This window comes from Mustela putorius, unplaced genomic scaffold (genome assembly GCF_011764305.1).
Source record: "Mustela putorius furo isolate JIRA1106 unplaced genomic scaffold, ASM1176430v1.1 tig00003859_pilon_pilon_pilon, whole genome shotgun sequence".
In the NCBI taxonomy this organism is placed as follows: Eukaryota; Metazoa; Chordata; class Mammalia; order Carnivora; family Mustelidae; genus Mustela; species Mustela putorius.
Genome location: NW_025422011.1, coordinates 25,662,277 through 25,684,151, shown reverse-complemented (window position 1 = coordinate 25,684,151; position 21,875 = coordinate 25,662,277). Strand labels below are relative to the sequence as shown.

Sequence of the window (21,875 nt, the reverse complement as noted above, 5' to 3'; positions counted from 1 at the left end):
GAAGACAGCACTCTCCCCTTCCTGAGACTCTGCCCTGAACTCTGAAAGCTATTTGCGGGGTGTGGGAGCTGCTGCAGGGTGAAGGGTGGTGGGAACAAAGTGATGAGAAGGAGTCTGAGGGCACGTCTCTGGCCAGGATCAGGCCCAAGGGGTCAGAAGGCCAAGAGGAGTCTTTCATAGAGTCAGAAATTCCTGGATCGTGGACACAGGGCTTTTGGATGGTAGTAAAGACCTTGCTTCTCGGTTCAACTGGGCCTGCTCAACCAGCACTCACTGCTTCCTGGAACTTACAAATACCTCTCCGTGGCTCTGTGAGACAGGAGACTTTTCCTTTTGGGGACAGCAGGAAGCAGATACAGAGGGACCATTAAAGCCTCCTAGAGGAAGGCCCACCAAGGCCTGAAGTCCCTGACTCTTGGCTCATTTGCCAAAGTACCAGAGGAAAGGCAGAGGGAGAAGGGAGGAGGAGATGGTGTGCGTGTTGGGGTGGGGGGGGAGGGGTGGATTGGAAGCAGCCAAATGGACCTTAAAATTGGGCTGCGGGGGTTGAGACCTGACCTTACAGGGAAGCAAGGGACAGGACACAGTATTTCTCAGGTGCAGAACTCCATCCTTACAATATACCAATGAGAATACCATTATGCGCCTAATTTTATGTACAAGGAAATGGAGTTTCAGCATGATGACGTGGCTGGCTTGAGTTCACATGCTGATAAGGCAGAACACATGAACATGAACACGAACCTATGTGATGCCAAAAACATCCCTAGATTCACTACCTAAGCCTCACCTGGCCTCTTGACCTCGAGTTTCCTGTTGTCAGCTATAAGATCGTAGGGGACAGACCCATGGCCACGTGGCTGGTTCTGGGTCAAAGAGGAAGGCACATGGCCTTGGGAAGACCTCGTCCTATTTAACACACTTTGGCAGTCTTAGGTTCTACCATCTTCCATAGACACCCAGCTCTGGAGAATAGAGTCCACCGTGTTAAAGAAACAGAGTCCCTCCTGGGAGCTTGCCCTGAAGGAAACCATTTAGTGTCAGGAAATGAAGGTGTTCTATATCTGGGGTACAGCAGGGGGAGAGGTGAGAAGTCAATGCCACACACACCCATAGGGCATGGCTGAGTATTTTCTGATGCTCATGGGAACAGCGACCGCCACAAGGCAGCATGGAATGCCACGCATGTGCTGTCTCACCATGATCAGAAAACACACGGGCTGGAGAATGAGGACTCGAAAAGTCACCTGAAGACAGACGTTGATTAGATTATGGAGGTATTTGTTAAATACACTCATTAATTGTATATTTTTAGCAAAGTAATTCCTTTTTTGCAGCTTTAAAGGAAAAACCTTGACCCCTTCCCCCGACAACACACATACCATTGGGTCAGAAACTGTATTTCTTTGGATCAAGTTCTTGTGGCCTCTTAAGATGAAAATCTCCCTGCAGGTCTAAGTCATTAAGACGTTATTGGACCTCTCTTCAAAGAGACAGCTTAAAGGAGATGGAGCCCAGAATAGCTAAGTTTTTATTAAGAAGTGGGCACCAGGGGTGCCTGGTGGCTCCAATGGTTAAGCCTCTGCCTTTGGCTCAGGTCATGATCCCAGGGTCCTGGGATCGAGCCCCCACATGAGGCTCCCTGCATGATGGGAAGCCTGCTTTCCCTCTCCCACCCCCCCTTATGTTCCTGATCTCGCTGTCTCTCTGTCAAATAAAAAAAAAATCTTTAAAAAAAAAAAAAAAAGAAAAAGAAGAAAAGTGGGTACTAGACTAGCCAAAGAGACCCGGGTTCTTGCCCAAGAAAGGCAGGCTCTGGGAAGCTTTAAATGGGTGTGAAGGCACGGACATTGCCCAACACCTTGAAGGCTGGAGAGAAAAGGCCGAGGACCTACAACTGGACATCTGGTGGGAGTTAAATGCTTCAGAAGATCAGCCCCAGTCTCTCACTTTCACAAGCTCTCAGGGAAGAAACTGTGTTTGTTTCCGGGGGTTTCCCAAGTAGTGCTCGATACATACGTTAAATTAATCAATGCCTATGATCTTCCTCTCTCATCTACTTTCTCTATAAGTTATACAATTCCCCCTTTCGTAGTTAAGCCGATTCATTTGCACAGGTAGGACTAGAACCTAGGGCTCGTGACGCTACTGTTCTGATTCCCACTGTCCTTGCCTGGCCAGAGGTATGACTGGAAATGGCCCCTTTCCTTGTTCTCTAGAGCTTAGTGGACAGGGATCATGTGGGCTTTTGCTTCTTACTTGGGCAGGAGTCAGAAGGTTAATTACACATTGGTCCCCACCCTGGAAGGCCCTGGGAAAAAAACAATGACAACCGTCTTTGACCATTCATGGACCAACATACCCACCCTTCCATTCACAACCACTTAACAAGGTGGTTTCAAGCCTGGACTTAGAGGTTAACCATATCAGAGTTTGAGTCTATATTAGCCATGTGTCCTTATGTAAGTACCTCAATCTCCCTGAGCCTCAGTTTCCTCACTGGAAAATGAGGCCCCCCCACCAGGAAAATGAGGCCCCCCCACTCCTGGAGTCCCCACCAGGAGCAGTTTTGAGGGGCCTAGGCCTCTTGGGGACCCCTCCTGGTTACCTGCTTCCTTCCCTTCAGGCACCCAGGCCTCCCTTCCTCTCCTTAGCTGGCTCAGGGGCTTCCACGAGAATCTGGGAGGTTCTTTGGGGCCTTGCCCAGGGACCTAGGACTTGGGCTAGCCCAAGCTTCAGGCTGCTCCCTCCTAGGCCCTGACTCCACCAAGCTGTCCTACTCAGGGCCCCCAACCTGACTGCCTATTGTGCCTATTGTGAGAATTCGGTGTAACAATGGAGATAAAAATATCTAGCAAGCATACACACACAGTAGGTGATAGCTTCTGTATGATTCCCTGAAGAATTATGGAACCGGGTTCTGGGCATGAGGAGGTCCGGTAATGTGGTTCCTGTCTTAGGGGATTCAGGTCAAGTTGGGAAAGAGACAAGGGGTGATCGATGGTGCAAGTCCAGGGTGTTACGGGAGCACAAAGGAGGGGCATCTAATCCAACCAGAGAAGGTGATGTCTAAAGTGAGTCCCGGGGGGCTGAGACGGGCTAGTGGGATGACGGGAGGGAGGCATGCCGGGCCAGAGCAGCTGTGTGGGACTGTCATGAAGAGACCAATCCACACGCTGACATCACGAAGTCACAGAAAAGCATATTAATTCACAGAGTCACCCACAATGATAGCTACAAATACGTGTATCCAAATGAAGACACAGACACACACGGAAAAAGATACCGAGAGACACAGGACAAATAGAAGGACATATACACCGAATTACAAATAGTTCCTGGGAGAACTCATTCAGAACGAACACTTATATACTCACGAACCCACACACGTTTCCCCTCTGAAATTAGGCTTTTGGAAGCTTTGGCACTCAGACCAAACCCATACTGCTCTTTCTCTGCCCAGCTGACAGCCTTGAGCAGGGTTTGGCCGCTCTTTATGAACCCAGCTCACTGGCCCTGCAGCCAGATCACTGACAGCCCTGGCAAGTGACAGATTGTGGGTAGGGGTTAGGCAGGAGAGGGGGCTGGAGAGACAGAGGTCGTGGGCTGCTCCCAGCCTGGGCCCCAGCTTTCCCTGGAGAGTGGCAGAGGGGACAGGAGCGTGGAATTAAAGAAGAAATAATGTTTGTCCTTGCAGATGCCAAGGGCAGTGTGATTCTTGCCAACTGTGAGTGTCCTGGAAAGGGAACAGAGGACAGGACGGCTACTGACAATGAAGTAAACAACGGTGCCCCACTGTGCAGCCTGCCACAGCACCGAAGGAGGCTGAGCCAAAAGAAGGGCCTTCTCACAGAAAGGGTTGTGCATGGAGAGCTTTCTTGTAGGTTCATAAACACCAGAACGGCACCTGTCTCTTTGGGTGGGAGCTGCTGGGAGGCAGGGGGATGAACCAGATGACCTCAGTAAATGACTCCTTTCCCCATTTTCTGGAGCCAGAAGCCTAAATGAGAATTAAGCCATATGGCAGGCAACCACACGACTGAGGATTCTCTGTTGCTGACACTGGAGACTTATATTTATTTTCATCTCTCATTTCGATGTCTGTAATTTGCTGATTGCGTTTGGGCTGCAGGAAACAAATATTAGATCTGATAAGGCCTGCTGCCTCCGAGGGAAGGGCCATCTATCTCGGGGATTTATGGACTGACAAAGAACCTGGACAAGAGCATTCCATTGAGAGGGCAATAAATCCCAGGGTTGGTATATAAATAAAGAGGGAAAAAAAAGAGAGACGTTCAGATGAACCACAATTCGAAGTGTTGTTCTCCCGGCCTCTGTGGCGCATCGTGCCTCAGAGTTCTCTCTAGGAGAACCCCACCAGCGTTTTGGGAACCATAGGAAGAAGACAATGACATGAACAAGCTGAGAAGGGCTCTGACTAGTGCCGCTTCCTTCCTCAGAGTAACAGTGGGGTCTTGCTGCTGTGGGATTGTCCATGTAGAATATTCTGGAGTCCTTTACAGTCAGACTAGAACTGAAGGTGACACTCTTGTAGACAAGAGAACTTGCCCTTTCCTATCTCTTTTTGGTCCAAGTACAGTTCAGAGGCTTGAAAGCTAGAAAGGCCTCAAAAGCCACCAAGGTCTAAATAAGCAAGAAGAATCCTCATGTTCCTGTTGAACTAGAAGTCTGCCCGTCTGAGCCTGGCTAACTCTTACTCCTATGTGAAGACCCCATGCCAGTACTTGGCCCTTTATGAAGCTGTCCATGACCATTGGCTGAGTTAGTCACTCCCTCTTCCCACAGTTCCCTATATATACCCTCTAACAGCAGTGTTGAACACAAAGTCGAAAAATCTTTTATTTAGGTTTCTCTCTTCCATTGGATTTCACAATCCTTGGAGCCAGAAGCTATGGCTTGATAATAGTAAGTCAATTTAGCACGACAGTTCTAAGCGCCCACACTCTGGAATGGAAGAGACTTGGATTCAGATCCCGAGTCTGTCACACAACAGCTGAAAAGCCCTAGGGAAAGTTACTGAACCTCTCTGCGCCTCAAGTCCCTCATCTCTAAAATGGGGATAAAATACCTACCTCATGAGTTGTATGGTATGTGAATAATATCCCAATAACTATTACCAAATAAATAAATAAATAAATAAATAAAATAAAAGGACTGACCCTAAAAGGCTGTGCTAGGCATGAAAGGAGACAGCATCTCAGTAACTCCCACAAGCAGCCAGGCATGCATTAATGGTCAGCACGTGGCTGTTATTGTAGTTAATAGGCCCATCATCGCCATGGCCTCTGGATTACCAAAGCCCAACCCAGGCCTGGCACACAGTAGGGTTCAATGGATGTTTGCTGAATAAATCAGACAAACAGACTTGGTGTGCCTCATATTCCTGACCAAAAGTCCTCAGTTAATTATTCCCCTGGGAAAAATTAATATAAACCTCCTCAGGGTTAAATGCTCTCTGTGGTCCTAGAGCCAATAAGATGAATAGCAGGACGCAAGGGAGTGTCATGAATCATTACGATCCCCAATCAGCAATTCTCAGCAACATTTTTGGACTGTGTGTGGTTAAAAGTTGGTAATGATATTCCCGCTGGGAAAATAAAACTCCGAGTCTTGTTAGAGGTGAGTTTTCCATTTTGTGACCAGCTAAATCTAAGTGGCAGCAAAAAAACAGATGAAGGAATTAAGTCCCCAGCCCCCAACCCCAGAGTGCAGGCTACGGCCCCAAGCAGGGAAGAGAAACCCCCAGAAAGGTTACTGCCTCTTTGGTCCAACAGATTTCAGTCTGGAGCATCTTAAAGCAGCAAAGGCCATTAGAGATTATCTAGTCCAATGAGTCAAGTGATTTTAAGCCATGGAATCCTTTTGTCAAAGAATTTTTAATGGAAGAGTCCAATATATTCATAAAACTGGGGCAGCTTTGAGTGAAATCTGAAACTGGGGGAAGAAACCCATGGAGGGTCCCCTTGCCCCTCACCCCTGACAGCAGCCTCCAAGAAGCACCTGTGGGACTTTGGATGCCAGAATATGCAGAACTGCATAAGACAGATCGTGAGAAGTTGTCTGAGTCCATAAGGATGATGTAAACGAAAGACAATATAGCCAGTAAATCCGAGAAGCCCTAGGCGCTGGTAAACGAATGCACGTCCTACAACTTTCTGAACGACTAATGCCTGGGAGAGAAGTCATGGCAGTGATGGCATGGTGAGGAGAGCAGGGAGCCATAAGTCTTGCTGGGGCACCAGCTTGCCTCCTGGCATTTCTGTTAACCGGATGCAGAGCATCTTCTAGAAGGAGATATCGCCAAGGGATTTGTGCGAGTGTGGGGAGCTGACTCAGGGCAGCCAGTTGACCTCTTGCCCATTCTCGTGTACAAGGGAAAAATCTCCCCAAGGGTGCTCTGCTCTCCCCTTGGGGTGGCCTACCTTGGGCTGGGAGACGCTGTTCTCCTTCCCAAGGTGGTCCACGATCCCGAAGATGCACAGTGGCCCGGCGAATCCCAGAAGGTCGGCCAAGATGCGAAAAGTGCTGCTCAGGACCAGGCGTCTTCCAAAGGCGTGGCAGAGAGCCTGCCAGATGGCTCGGGCCCCCTGCGTGCTCTGCGAGTCCTTCTGCTGCCCAGAGAGAACCCATGGCCAGGTCAGAGCGGCCAAGGGCCCGTTCACCGCCGGGCCCAGCCTCCCAGGAAGTCCCTGGCTCCTGCTGCCTGGGGAAACCCAGTGACCACACTTGTTGCAAACAAGTGAACCCCAGGAAATCACTGAGTCACCAAGTGCACAGTTAGGTAGGCCGTATCAACATGAGCATGGTCCAGATGGGGAAACTGAGGCCAGGTTCACCATCAAGGTCACACAGCTGGTCAGGATGATGTGATGAGCACAGCACTGCAATGAAGAAGTGGCACATGGCCCGCTTATTCATCACCACCTGTGACTGCGTCTGCCTCATGTCTCCCCACCGTGCTAGTGCAGAGGCAGTGAAGGAACATGGGCCTGGGCATTAGGAGACTGGCTCTGCCACCTATCAGCTGTTGCCCAGCTCTGGGCAGGTCACGGCCTTTCTTGGGGCCTCCATTTCCATGGCAGTGAGTTAGGGAGACCCCGGCCTTGTTCAACTTCTAGAACTCTTGGAAGTATTGGGCCACTAAATCCCACCCTTTAAAATAGTTGAAAATTCCCACCTTTCTAGTCACTGAGCTCTAGAAGGAAGAACATAGGATATGAGGGAATTCAGTGGGGTCACTTCCCTTCTTGAGGCCTCAGTTTCCCCATCTGGACAATAAGGGTGTTTGTTCAGATGACCTAAACTGTAAGGGCTGTTTCAGCTGTGACTGTCCTATGAATCTTCTGGACTTGTCCTGATTCACTGTGTGACTTAGGGCAAGCCTCTTCCCCTCAGTGGGCCCTACTGGGGGTTTGACCTGATGTCTTCTGAGGTCTCCATCAGTATGTCCCCAACTCTAACCTGGAGGGAGGGGAATGGATGGTGTGGCAGGGTCCCCACTGACCGCTTGGGTGTCGAAGGCCTCACAGAGCCGCCGGTAGTTGGTGAGGGCCCTCATGGCAATGGGCAGCTTCCCAATGGCTCGGAGATCAATGGGCTTCTTATGAGCAGTCTTGATAAAAGCATTCATCCACCAGTAGGTGCCTTTGGACAGCAGGTTCACGAAGGGCTGCAGGAAGCGTACCCCCAAGTCCTGTAGGTCCTCAGGGGGCTTCACCTCCCTTGGTGACTTGAAGAAGATATATCTCTGTGGGGCACATGGGTCACCAGGGACAGGTAAATGCAACTTCTCACCCCTCTCCACTTTGCCCCAGAAAAGACCTGGGGTTGTGACATACCATCCTTGACCCTGACATCTAACATATGGAGCCATCTCTTGCTTATTCGCAGGAGAAGGATCACTCCACACCTGTTGGCTACCAGGGCCAGGGGCCTCCTAACTTGTAACTCTTCCTTGAGGTCTACCCTGAATCCCCTTGATTTGGGTTGGGTTGAGTTGAAGTTGGCTTGGGGAAGAGCAGAAATCTCCAGATACCATCCCATGGATCCCAGATCTGAGGACATGAACATGTTTCATGCTGGGTTTGCAGAACATGCAGTCATGCAAACCTTGGCTCAAATCCTGCCTCCTCCACTTACTAGCCAGGTGTCTTTGGACAAATTCTCATTTAAAATGTTTGTCTAAAAAGTGGGTGGTAGTTGCATCCCTGGGGTGCTGTGAGGGTCAGATGAGGCAGGGAATGTAGTTAGTTGGCCTTTGTGCCCTGTACATCACCAACTAAAGCAGGGGTGTCAGAGAAATGCAAATTCAAGTAGTACTTCATACTCATCACCCAAATGGGGCTGGCCCATTGCTCACTGGAGGCAGGGAGAGGGTTTTCTTATTCATTGCTGGTAGATTATAGTCTTTCTGGAAGGCGATCTGCAACACTGATTGAAATTTAAAACACACAGTTCACTTGAACTAGCAACTCCACTCCTTGGAATCTCTCCCACAAAAATAAAAGCACTGATACATAAAGATATAAATCTGTTTAATACACCATAATTTGTGAAGGCAGAAACTTGGCAGTGAACTGAAGGCCCATCAATTGGGTAACGGCTGAAGAAATTATTGCTCATCTACATGATGGAATATTATGCAGCCATTAAGAAAACTAAATTAGCCGTACCAGACTTGAAGGGAGTCCTAAGAGATATCTGCTGGGTGAGAAAAACAAGATGTAGAAACTGTGTATAATATGATCCGACTGTTATAAAATTAATACTGAGAGGAGAAACCTTTACTCTTACATGTGTTGAGAAAAAAGAACCTTAAATAGATACAAACATATGGTATTCTATTAATAAAACCAAGAGTGGAAGGGTACATATGAGGTTGCTAATCGGGGTTACCTGGGGAAGGAAATGCCTGGGGAGTGTAGAATAGGGATGGGGAGAGATGAAAAGGGGGTAAACAAAAATGATAATGAAACAAGACAAAACACACGTAAGCAGCCACATTCAGTCATTCAGGTATACGAGTAACTATATGAACACATTAAAATAACTCCCCTCCCCCAAGACAATAACAACAACAATAAGAGCAGAGCTCAGAAAGGCCAGCACTCAAAGCCCTTTTCCCTCTCTATGGGATTAAACCTAGAATCTTTCAACCTTGCCTAACACTTCCTGTCATTTCCATTAGCTCTAGGAGCTTGGGGTAGAGGGCAGCTAGACCAGAAGGAATATTCCTCTTGAACCTCTCCCACGGGTCTCAACTCCCGTTTGGGGCCTGCTAAAAGAGGCTGGCTCCTTCTAGGGCTCAGCTAAGAAGCAGGCTGGGGGCCCCACACCCAGGGACAGGACACTGATCGGAAGTACCACCCTGGCCCCCGTGTGTGCTGAGGTTGGTGTTGGGGTGGCCCCGCAGTGGCCCACTTACCCTCACCCTGATGACATTGACCTCCACCAGGAGCAGCATCCCATAGAGGACCACCAGCAGCCCAGTGAGGCAGAACCGCAGCTGTGAGAAGCTGATGGAGTGGTCATAGAACTTGACGAACTTGATGGTCTTGGTGATGAAGGCCAAAGTCCAGTAGATCAGCAGGGCTGCGGGCAAGAGCACATGCATTAAACTGTTCAAGATGGGTATGCTCAAAATGTTAACAATCTGGTAAGTCAAGCTGTTTTGTAAGTCTGCCAAATTTCTCTTCACAGTGATTAATACATTATTTTCTTGGTTTACTAAGTTGTGGGTGCTGTGCCACGTGAGCACTTAAAGTACTATCTCACTTATTCCTCACAATCACCTCGTGAGGAGAGAGCTGCCAACTCCCCGACTGGACAGACAAAGGAAGCCAGGCTCAGGGACCTGCCCAGACAAGTGGTAGAACCAGGCTGGGCTGCCCCGGTGCCCATGGCCGGTGGCTCCATCCTGTAATGGTTTGCTTGTGGGATTTCTAAGGTGGAACGATCTTAAAGGTTCTTCAATCTGCTCTTTCATTTTATAGATGAGACAACTGGGACCCCAAAGAGGGTGTGACCTGCCCAAGCTCCCTGCATGCTTGAGTGTGCCCAGGCCAGAGCCCACAACAGCATGACGATGCTCCTCACAGAGCCCAAGGGGCTGGGGGTACAAACAAGTCAGTCACAGTTCTGTGTGCATAGTGTGTCTAGTGGTTAGAGCTGGGCCCTGCAGCCAGATATACCCGGGCTCAGATCCTGTACTTCAACAGCTGTGTGACTGTCCTTTAACCCAACCTGGCCTCAGTCTCTTCACCCATAAAATGGGGATAATAATAGTACTCCCTCAAAAGTTGTTATGAGGAATGTATGGAAAGCATTTGGCACACAGTGGGTGCTCTTTGGACATCAGCTGTTAATACTGTTATTGTCTCCAGATTTCACACCTGGGACCATAAACGTCAGAAACTAATCTCCAAATTCTCACCACCACCACCTGCTAAACCACTGCTCGTTGGCAACAGGAGAAAGCAGCGATAACTAGCTCCCCTTTAGGAGACACGATAGTGTGGGTAGCTCTTTCCCCCTCGCTCCCTAGAGCTATATGCAGACGAGGTCAGCCTGAATGCCCTAGAGCTCCTCTCTAGTAGGACCACAGAGGAGACCCTTTTACCCTGCCCTCCATCCATAGGTGGGCCCGGTACATGAATGCACAGCGTCTCTTGGAGACCAAAGCTGGGGTCTGCCCCAGCCTAGGTCTGGGTTAAGAACTACGCCAAGGTGTGCACTTGCCCAAGGAGGGACGAATGCACTCTGTCTCGGGTCCCTGGGTGAGAGCATTAGGAGAGAGGGCAGAAGCATCTGTTTTCTGTGCGCTGCCCACCTCTGGCCCAGGACTGGGACAATATTCCCCTCAGCTTGGTGTGGTCCCCAGGTCACAAGGATCCCACAGCTGGAGGCCATCATGCTACCTTCACACCTACACTCAAGTGTCAGAACCCCAGCGTCAGAACCTCTTTGGTCTTCATGAGGGTCACCTACGGGCCCGCCGACCTGAAAATATGCCCCACATGGATCCTAACAGGTGTGGTTTGATTTCCTGTTCATAACAACTCTGTGGCATAGGCAGGGGGTTATTATTCCTCTCCAGGTAGAGAAAATGAGATGCACAGAGGCTAGGTGTCATGTCCAAGGTCACACAGGAAATTAGTGGTGGACGGACTAAGCCCCAGGGTTATTTCCTCAGTGTCAGACATAGCAGTCCTCAGCCAAAGCTTAGTGCTTGAATGAGAGCACCAAAAGACTGAGAGAAAAGCAGAAAAGGACAGCAGTATGACATAGGGGTTGCTGGCAAGGTTCAGGCTCTGAATTCCCCTTACCTCTGTGTCTTCCCTCCCCTTCTCCACATCCCACCTATTACCAAGTTCTGTCTCCTTTACTTCCTAAACACCTGGGCCAGCTGGGTCACCATCCTATCACCTGGGGACCGCCATCTTGTCTCTCCTTGAATTCCCCACTTTCCCTCTTGTCTGCCTCCAGTCTAGCTTCTGGAGAAATAAATCTGATCAAATATGAACTCATGCACTCATGTCCCTAACAGCATTATTCACAATAGCCAAAAGGTGGAAGAGACCCAATTTTTCTTCCAGATTTCCTAATAGGCTTCTCCTGCCTCAGGGCCTTTGCTCATGCTGTTCCTTCTGACTGCAACATTCTCCTCTCCCTTCTCCCAATTTGTCCCCCACTATCCTTCAGTTCCCAGCTCAAATGTGACTTTTTCAAAAAACATTTCCTTGATCTCATCTGGGACCTCAGGACCAAGGTTATTTTGTGGGACAATGTAAGACACATCAGGGTACACCTTTCTGCGTGACTCCAGAACTGTGACAGACAGAAGTCTTCTCGGTGCCTTAATCCCTGCAGCTCATAGGATTCATCATCTCTGCTTTGACCTGTTCTAGAATTTCTGGCTCTGCAGAGCACAGCTCTGACAAAGGGGTATGGAGGAAGTTAGTCCTTATTCTTTGGAGAAAGAATGGTCCATCTATGGGGGTAATTTGTGCTTTAAAGAAAGAACATTACGTACTTTCCAGAGAATGAGAACATGAACTTGCCAGATGCCCAGACAGGATGTTTCTAGGGGCACTGGTCAGTCAGGCCCTGGGGTGAATAAGAGGTTCTCTACAGAGGAGGAGCTGCCTCAGAAGCTTCAGGAGAGGGAGGCTCTCTGATGTCTGTACCTATCATCTCTCTCTCTCAACTTGCTGCTCCCTAGTTCCCCAGCCACACTTTCATAGTGTCACCCAAGCAGGGGGATCCCCAGATGATCCTGGTGGAACCCGGCTCCCACCTTACCGGGGAAGGCAGAGCTGCGATTAGTTGGGGAAATACCCTCCACCTGCCCATGCCACCGTGCTGTGTCTGGCCGAGCACAGAGTGTTCCAGACTCCAGACGTCAATTAGATGTTATGACTCCTAAAAATCATAGCCTGACTTAATGATACACAGTCTGACCACAGGCTACAGTCAGATGTACAGCCCTGACCTTAGACATGCAGACGGAGTCAAACATAGAGGCAGACCTCCAAATTTATACCTTTGGCCCAAGCAGTCTGAAGACCCTTAGACACACAGTCTCAGAAGTGGTTAAGAGCCTGCCTGAGCCCTGGGATCGAAACCTGTCTCTGCCCCTTGACTGGTTGGGCAGACTAGTGTAAATCACTTAACCTCTGGATCTCAACTTCCTGTTGCGTAAAGGGGACGTAATAGTGGTGTTGACCTCATAGTGTTGTTGTAAGGATTAAATGAGTTAAGAGACGTAAAATGCTTAGGAGCACGCCTGACACATAGCAAGTGTTAGATGAGTGTTGGCTGTTGCTACTTATCACCTCTCTAAGCTCAGTGTCCACATCTGTAGAATGGGGATAGCAACGATACCAAGATGGAGATTGTGGAGAAACCAAGGGAGATAAGGCCTTTGAGGAGCTTAGCACCAAGCCTGGCACACAGTACATGCTCAGTAAATATCAACATTCATTGCTATTGTTTCTGCCCAGGATCCCAACAACATGATGTCAGGTCTAACCAGGCATTCCTTCTTGAATCTTTCTAAGTGTTCACAAACTGCAGGCTCCAGTCCTGGGGTCTTTCTCTTGTCTCTCCAGGTGACCTCAGTCAGGCTCAAGCTTTAGATGCCACCTATAAGCCCCTGACCCTTGAATGTATATCTCCAGTCCTGACCTCTTCCGAATGCCTGACTCATTTCTCTAACTGCCCACTTGATGCTTGAGTTGGTTGTCTCAAACTCAACATGTCCCAACCTGCCCCCACCCTTGCCAGTTCCCCAAACCCCGACCCATGCTCCCTTGTCATGTGCATTATAAATACCATCAACTACCCAGGTACTCAGACCCAAAGCCCAAGAGTCTTCCCTGTTCCTCTCCTGGTCCCTGACTTCATCTCCTACCATCATCCCTCCCCTTCCTTGGCTTTGCCTACACTGGCCTATTTGCCAAATTTGCCCCTACCAGAAGGCCTTTCTTTACACTTGCCGTTCCAAAGCATGGAAAATTCTACCCTGAAATATAGGCATGCTCACTCTTACCAGAGATCTTTCCAGACCACCCTCGATAGACCGCAATATTGCCATCACTCTCAAACCCTTACCCGGCTTAATTTTCTTCATGACATCTTTCCTACCTATTTGTTTATTCACTATCTCAGCTTGCCGGTCTCCTCCCACCAGGAGGCAGGGAATGGATCTTCTCCATTTCTGAACCCCTAGCTATCTAACGCCTGACACATAGTAAGTGCTCAGTAAACAATATCTGGAGGAAGGAATAGGGTAACTATCCCTCTCCCACCCCTTCTGCTCCCCTACCTATCAGCAGCTTGGGGAAGTTGGAGGTCTCGATGTTGTGATAGTAGACCACGGACGTGACAGCGGCCATGAACGCCATCCCAGCTGGCATGTATAGGTGGAGATGGCGGGATTCAGTCACCCTGAGATGGGGGGAGAGAGAGAGAGAGAGAGATTGGAGATAAATGTGCCAAGTGCCCCAGTAGAGAAGCCCAGCCCTGCGCTTTGGGCTCAGCATACAGTAGGCTCATATGCACGGCTCTGCTCCTTATATTGGCAGCTCTGCCCAGCCCAAACATACCCCAAAACTGCCCACTAGTTAGGGGTCCAGGAGTCCATACGATGATGCTATCAGGGCTCAGTGTCCAGACTCTGGAACTCATGGCCTTCTCTCCCTGGGTTCATACTTGCCGAACCCAACATGGGGAAGCTGGCCTTGGAGGGCATGGCTGCAGAGCCTCCAACCAATCTCTGAGAGTGAACAAGGCTTGGTTCCTGTCCCTGGGGTCCCCTGGGTGGTACAGAGGACTACCCACCACAACTGTCTCAGGGACAGCCCCACTTCCCATGAACAGTGTAAGTCAGCGTTGGCACCCTGCCCTGCATGCTGTAACAACGACACTGGTAGTCAATATTTATTGAGCATTTACCCCGTGCTGGGCACTGTTCTAAGCACATGATGTATACGAACTCACTTAATCTCCATGAAATACCATGAAGCTGGTACTCTTAGTCTCCTCATTTTACAGTTGGGGAAATGGAGCCATGGAGATGCTAAGTAACAAGCCCAAGGTCATCGCTTTTGTTTCTTCCCTGGGGATAGTAATGGAGGCCAATACCAGCTTATCCCCTCCCCAGTGTATCTCCCAGAGGCCTCTGTGGTGGGTAGGGGCTCTAGTCTGGTAACAAGATCTGTAGGGACGAGTTCTCTCAGACATCAGGCTTCCCCACGCCTGGTGAGGAATCTCCCCGTAAGTGGCCTGACTGTGCCCTTTCATGGCTCCCTCCTACAGAAAGCAAAACTCACATTGCTCAGCCTGGGACCAAAGGAATCCAGTGATATGGCCTCAAGCCACTTTCTCAGCATCGCATAGTCTGCCCTTCCTGCTGAAGCCATTTTGGGACCCCCCCTCCACTCCCAGAAGGCTCCCTCCAATCTCCTGCCTCAGTGATGCCCCCGCTTGCACTGCTCCTTCTATCCAGGATGCCTAGCCTCCTTGCCCTTGAGCATCCCTCAAGAAGCTGACATTAGGGAGGGGCAACCATGCTCAGAGCTAACTGCTTTCCGGGGGGAGTGATACTGCAGATAGACTGAAGGCTGAGAGCACAAGGAGCAGGTAGACAACTAAGGAAAACTTCAGAGAGGAGGCTGGCCTTAGAAGGATGAACAAGAGTTCAACAGAGAAGGAGGGAGGACATGAAGAGAGCCATGTGGGGGCCCTAAGTCGTCTGGTAGGACTCGCATATAGATGTAGAGGTTCTACGGATTCTTTATCAAATAACATGTTCCCCTGCTGCTTTGCTAAAAGAACCACAGGGTTTTTTTCTAACAGCAATGTGCCCAGCCCTAGAGAATGATGGTGATTGGCTCAAGCAGCCATGCAATGCCACACCCCTTTGCCAGTGATTGGTCTAAGGGTGCCCATATAATTCAATTCTGGCCAGTGAGATGCAAAGGAAAGTCTGGAGAGGATGATATCCAGCATAAAGAAGAAGCATGTGGGAGCATGTCTCTTTTGCCCTTGCCTTCCTCCCTAAGTGACACCTGGAACTAGGCAGCCATCTTGCAACCATGGGGAAAGATATGGCAGACACACACAAAGATGGGAAGAGGCTGGGTCCCTGCTGACGTCACTAAGTCACCAAACCAACTAGAGAGGGGACCTCTAAATTCTTGTTAGATGAGTCCATAAATGTTGATATTCTTTAAACCTTAATTGGTGGATATTCTCAGCAAAAGACTTCTACAGGAGGTACAAGGCAATCAGTCACTAATGGGGTCACTGAGGGCAGCCAATACCCTCTGTAGGGATCTTGAAAACTCCTGCCTTTGTACTCCTGGAAGTAAGATTTTGAGAAGCTCTATACTCCCTCGCACATTTTTAAGTGACCTCTTAAATGTTATATCATAAGTCTGAATAAATTCATTTTTTGCAATAGGAGGTAGACATGATAAACACTTGATATAATTAAATAAGATGAAGAATAACCAGAGTAGAAATACATATTTCATGACATGACTTAACAAAATAGCCTTTGGCTGCTTTACTGAATAACATACACGAAATTAGGTTAGAAGTTAGGTAAAAGTCTTAGGTATGGGCTTTTTCTAGTGTATGGTGATCTAGGAAAACATTCTAGTTACATTGCTAAAAAAAAAAAAGTGTTTCTTCTCTAACTTGCACTGCTTTGGTTGTTCTAAAATCAGAGCATCACACAAAAATAATACTCAAAGGAAGAGAGGAAAACCTACAAATTTTAAGAGGCCTTAATTAACTGGTAAATGAGGCTTACCCTAAACTAAACTAGAGTTTGAAGACCACTGCTTTAAGAAGTCCCCACTACCTCCTGCCCCTACACTTCCAGGTAGGTCTGCAAACCAAGGGCAGGGTGGACTGGGAGGGCCAGAGGGCAGGAGCTATGGTTTCTTCTCCTGTCTGCTCCCTTCTTATGTCCCTTCCTTATGCTTGCCTGCCCAGGGTTGTGTCCCCACAGATGAAGACCAACAAAGACCAGGTGACAAGTGTCCAGTTCAAGGGCCAACCTGCCTGCTGGGGAGGAAATGCCAGTTTGCACTGAGCTGGGGGAGGTATGGGATACAGAGGCAGCCCCCCACAGGAGGGCCTGCTGACTGCAGACAGAAGGGAGTCCCTGACCTGATTCATTTCAGTCTCCTACATTCTGGAAAAGTACTCTCTGCCCAGGGCTCTGCCATTCCATGTCTGCACCCCGTCTGTGCTCTAATTTCATCCTCCATGGCCCTGTGTTGTGGGCAAGGCAGGGATGATGATGATCATTTCACAGGTAGAGAAGTAAGGCCCAGAAAAACTGAGTCCAAGGTCCTAGAAGCCCAGCAGATGACCCAGGTCTACCTTCTCCACAGATGGGGGTGTTTTCCTCTCTGCCACCCTGCTAATTATTACCCAGTGAGAATTTCTGGTCTAAGAACTCATAAGCATCCTTCTCCTTTTGAGCATTTGTGCTGCTGTGGAAGGGGTGTCTAGATGGGTGGAGGGGTGGGAAGTGGACTTGTTACTGCTAGTTAAGTGGCAGTGTGCATTCTGGTCTTGCTGTTCTGGGGGACTTTGATAAGCAGGAGGAGCCCCAAGGCAAGCCGATGCCCCTAGAGATTACTGCTGGAGCCAGCGCGCAGGGACACTGAGGAGTGGGAGGGGGAGGTACGGTGTCTGGGCAGGGAGATCCCATCCCCCTGCTGTCCAGCTGGCAGGAGGGGAATCTGGGCATAGTCTGATTCCAGTTCCGAGTGCTGGGACCTCTGATATTTGAGCCAAATGCAGGCCACCCTCCACTACCCTCTCACCCAGGCAGTCACTGAGCCTTCCTCTGTGAGAGGGCGGCTTCGCCTCCTCCTCCGCACCCCGACTGCTGACAAACCATTTCCGCTGCAGTTATCTCTCACCTAGACAACAGCAATCACCTCCTAAGTGTCCCTTCTACCTCCAGCCTCTCCCTGCCTCCAGTCTGCCCAGGATAACCACCCCCACCCCCGCCCCACCGTGCTGTGCTGACCACGTGCCCCTTCTGTTCCAAACCGCTGACAAAATCCAACCCAGACACAGCCCAGCATTCGAAACCCTCCTAGAGATGCCCCAACCCTATCTCCAAGTGCCAGCCCCCATCACTCCCCTGCCTGTGTTTCATGCTCCAGCCCCCACGCACTGCTCCCACCCCAACCGGCTTCCTCCCTGTGCCTTTATTCCTTCTCCCTCCTGCCTCCTTGGCCCTCCCTCTCTGGACTCCCCTGCTGCCAGAACCCTTGTCAGCCCTTCAGACTCAGCTCAGGAACCCCCTCGACCATGAACATGACCAGCCCTGCCTTCCTGCCTCCCCCCAGAATTCTTGCTTGTACCATGATTTCACTTAGGCTCTTACGGAGCCAGTGAATGTCTATGGAGCTTTGCTGTGTGCTTTGGGCCGTGACGACAAAGATGAATTAAACCCAACTCTGAGGGCTTGCTCACTCAGGGAGAGACAGTTTGGCAAACAGACATAAACTTTAAATACACTATGATCTGTGTCGTGGCAGGGATGTGAAGAGTGTGCTGTGAGGCCCGGAGGAAAGGTAGGTAAGGGGAAGCCTTGGGAATGAGGCGAGAGACAGTGGGGGATGCTGACTTTGAGGACCCCACATCCCAGGCTGAGGATCTGGGACCCTCAAAACAACTGGGAACCAAGGAAATGTCTTTGGCAAGAGTGATCTTTATTCTTCCCAAGAAAGGAGCTCTAGGAGTTGGGGCATTCTAATAGGCTGCAAGACTGCTTCACTGGGTATTAGCATGAGATCCCTATTCCCTCTACCCTGCTACACTGAGGCCAGGGCCTGGGTCTCACCTGTGTCCAGCACCTGGCACAGAGAAAGCCAGTGAGCTGGGGTCTCCCCTGGCCTTTCAGGAAGCACTCAGGGATAGATGCCCTCTCCTGAAACACTCACCCATCAGACAGGATGCCCTCCGCGATTTCACACACCAGGACGAAGAGCAGCATGAAGGTCAGGATCCAACGCAGGTTGTGCCCAGGGAAGTGGAGCCACGTGCTATGGTGGATGTGTACTTTGGAGCTCTGACTGCCCCATCCTGCAAGCAGAGGCGGGAAGAGGTGAGACGCCTGGCACGGCAGGAGGGGGGTGCCTGCACCCCAGGAGGGTGCTCAGGTACGGGGTCCTCAGTGGGGAGGGTATCCATTTGTACACCTGTGCATGAGAATGCCCGGCGTGGTACACAGGACCTAAATGTCCCAGCACGAAGCCGGGATCCATGCAGGCTCACCTTCGCACGTACTCATTGTCTGTGCTGAACTCGCATATGACAAATCGTCATGCCCCTGAACCATTTGTTTGAGAACAGAAGTGTAAATGCTGGTACAATTTTTGATACACATATAATCATGTTACATTTGCTTCCTTCCAAGTTCTGACTTTGTCTTTGTCAATAACTACCAGCCTCTCTGCCTGTGCAGCACCCTTTCCTTTTTAATTTTGTGACAATCTTTCCTTTCTTCCCAAAAGTTGTATATGACGTTTAAAATGTGTTTTCTTTCTTTCATTCTTTCTTTTTTTTTTTTCTTAATTAGAGTGAATTAACAAGTTTTGCAGGGTCGGGGAACCCATAGGAGTTGACAGAACTCTAGCCAGCTTGGGAGATACAAGGTCTGAAAGAGAGGTGAGACTGAAGAGGCTTGCAGGACGGTCCTGACAGTAGCGCCCAACTTTGCAGAGGGCTTCCAGGCAAGGATGCTGACCCAGGTAGGGTAGCAGAGGAAGGGGACCAAGTCCCTCGCTCCCACCTCTCCTTGCCCAGGGCCCCCCTCCGTGGGACCCCCCAGGGGGCCTCAGAAGCTGCTCACCACTGTCCAGCTCAGCCCCGGGAAACACAGGGGTTTGCGGGGCCTCCATCCTGGCTTCTGAGGTCAGGCTGCTCTCCTCCTTGGGCCCAGCTGCGGCTGACAGCGAGGGTGCCTTGGGGGAAGGGTGTCCTGGCTCCCTACCCAGCACTACTGTGGGTACAGCCCGAGACCCTCCCCACCTTTCCAGCGCCTACAAAAACCTCTGCTTTTCCCGTTCTCCATTTCAGCTCTGGCTCTGTGGTAGCATACTTAGGGGTTCCCTGGGTCCGGAGAGTCCGCTGTATTTGGCGGGTTCAGGGGCCCTTCGGGGTTGAGGGGATGGGCGGGTGTGCGAGTGAGGGGACTCCGGGAGGGAGGCGAGCGGCGGTCGCCGGCTCGGAGGGGGGCAGAGAGCAGTGCCGCGCGCGGCGCCTCCTCCTCCTCCTCCCTCCGCTCCTGTGCCCTCCCTTCCTCCGCCGCTCCCCGCGCGCTCACCGATGAAGAGGATGGGGAAAGTGATGAAGAGCAGGAAGACATGCGGCACCACGTTGAGAGCATCCACGAAGCAACCGTTGTTGAGGACGCCCTTGTCCACCCGGTAGGCGGCCGAGTGGTTCTCGCTGCCGCAGAAGGCCAAGGGCATGGCGGCGCGGGCGCGGGCTCGGGCTCGGGCTCCGGCTCCGGCTGCGGCTGGCTCCACGCGCCTCCCGCGCCTCTGTCCCTCGCCGCTCGGCGCTGGGCCCGGCAGTCAGGCCCCCGCCCCCCCCCCCCCCCCGCAGCCCCGCCCCGCCCCGCCGGCGCTCGGGCTGCGCGCCCCCCCCCACCCCGCCCTCGCTCCGCTACCTGCCGGGCCCAGGGGTGGGGGTGGGGGTGGGGTGGAAGGTGGTGGATGGGGGGCGGCAGCCAGGAGCCCGAGCGCCTCGGCCGCGCGGGCTCCGCCCCCCGCGTTCCAGTTGTGGCGGTCCGCGCGCCCAGATGTGCTTGAGGACGCTCTGAGTGCCCCGTTGCGCGCGTGTGCTGGAGGAAAGAGGGGAGGCAGACTGGGTGGGTGGGCACGCTCGAGTCTGCGTGGGAGGGGGTGGACAGAAGAGAGGAGGGGTGCGAATGGGCTTCTGAGTGGGGGCGTTCGGATTGGGAGTGCGAGCAGCTCACCGCCTCGGGCTGAGAGGTGGGCTCACTTGGACTTGGCAAGGGTGGACGTAGTTAGATCAGAGGGTCCAAGTAGGGGCAGGGGTGGGGCAAGCCCTCACCCGACATGGATAAGAAAAGCAGTGAAGATCATTGCCTTGGGGAACACTTGGCATATTTTTCAAAAGTGGTCCCACGTGCGGGGCGCTCATAGGTGCTTTACGGTGTATCCAGCGCTTTCTCAAAGGGGATCTCTCAACACTCCTGCTAAGTACAGGTTATAATTTCTCCCACATTTCTGATGAGGCAGTGAGGCTCAGGGAGGTTACCTGTACTGACCCAAGATCTCACCGCCAACAAGTGGGGAAGCATAACTGAACCCAACTCCTCAGATCCCCTCTTCCACCTCCACCGGTCTCCCTCAAGCATGCATGTAATACATAAGAACGTTCCAACGACTGTCAGGTGAATGGGTAGAATGGGTCCCTGCCCAAGGCTGAAAAAGAGGCACTTATGGAATTAAATCCAGGAAAAACAATGGGAGGCAGCCAGGAGGGGTGGAAAAAGAGAATGTCACCCTCAGCTGTATTCTTAATCTGATACCAACAGGTTTGAGGAGCGGCAGGACCTGGTGGAATTATAAAGACAATGTAATGAATTCCTACACCTTCCGAATTCCTACACCTTCGGAGAGATTCTCACAGGTCCCTGGCCAAAACAAAACCAAAACCAAACCAAAACAAAACAAAAAACAACAGTTTACATCCTATGAAGGAAGAAGGGATAAATAGAATTTTAGGTTGGATTTTAGAAGAATTCCCTGAGTTAAGGATATGGAGAATAAATACACATGTTCTCAGGAGGGGTAGGGGGACACCAAGGGAAGCTCTTTTCAGCCTTTTTCCTTAGGAGCTTCTAGTTCTGAGGCTGCTTTGAGACTCCTAGCCTTTACAGGACGCTCTCAAGCAAGGTCTCAGCTCTGCCTCAGGCTCTGGGAGAGGGGAGAGCAGAACTCAGCACCCTGGCAAGGGGCAGGTGGGGTTTGGTGAACAGCCTAGGGAGAGCAGAGCTCAGGGTCCGAGGGCCTCTGTTAGTCTCTGACTCTGGAATGTCTCTGAAGTCACAAGATGCTTCCCCCAGTATCCGTCAGAATAATGAAAACTTGGTGACAGCAAATTGCCCAGCACCAGCAGCAGGAGTTACTCAATCTGGGGGATACAGCCTCTGAAAAGGTGATTGCTGAATCCGTGTAGACAAGTCAGGAAAAGTTACGAGATAATGTCGGGTGAAAACCCAGGAAACAAAATTGTGTTTCCTGTGATTATAGCTGCATTAAATATGTATGTTTGAATGCAAGTCT

General features: G+C 50.7%; 1 protein-coding gene across 6 annotated transcripts in view; it reads right to left on the bottom strand.

The window, feature by feature from the left end:
* ABCC8 (ATP binding cassette subfamily C member 8) overlaps positions 1-20,137 on the bottom strand; it is a 73,652-nt gene extending 53,515 nt beyond the window's left edge. For 3 of the 6 annotated variants that reach the window (XM_004752075.3, XM_004752076.3, XM_045066165.1), the window contains exons 1-6: positions 19,883-20,137; positions 18,498-18,639; positions 13,847-13,968; positions 9,446-9,612; positions 7,526-7,768; positions 6,444-6,632 (exon numbers count right to left, since the gene is read on the bottom strand). In XM_004752075.3, the coding sequence (XP_004752132.1) occupies positions 6,444-6,632; positions 7,526-7,768; positions 9,446-9,612; positions 13,847-13,968; positions 18,498-18,639; positions 19,883-20,030 (1,011 nt within the window). In that variant the 5' untranslated portion in view covers positions 20,031-20,137. Of the gene's footprint in view, positions 1-3,381; positions 3,477-6,443; positions 6,633-7,525; positions 7,769-9,445; positions 9,613-13,846; positions 13,969-18,497; positions 18,640-19,882 lie in introns of those variants that run through there. The other 3 variants (XM_045066162.1, XM_045066164.1, XM_045066166.1) reach the window with 2 other exon arrangements.
* Between the last annotated feature and the right edge of the window lie 1,738 nt (positions 20,138-21,875).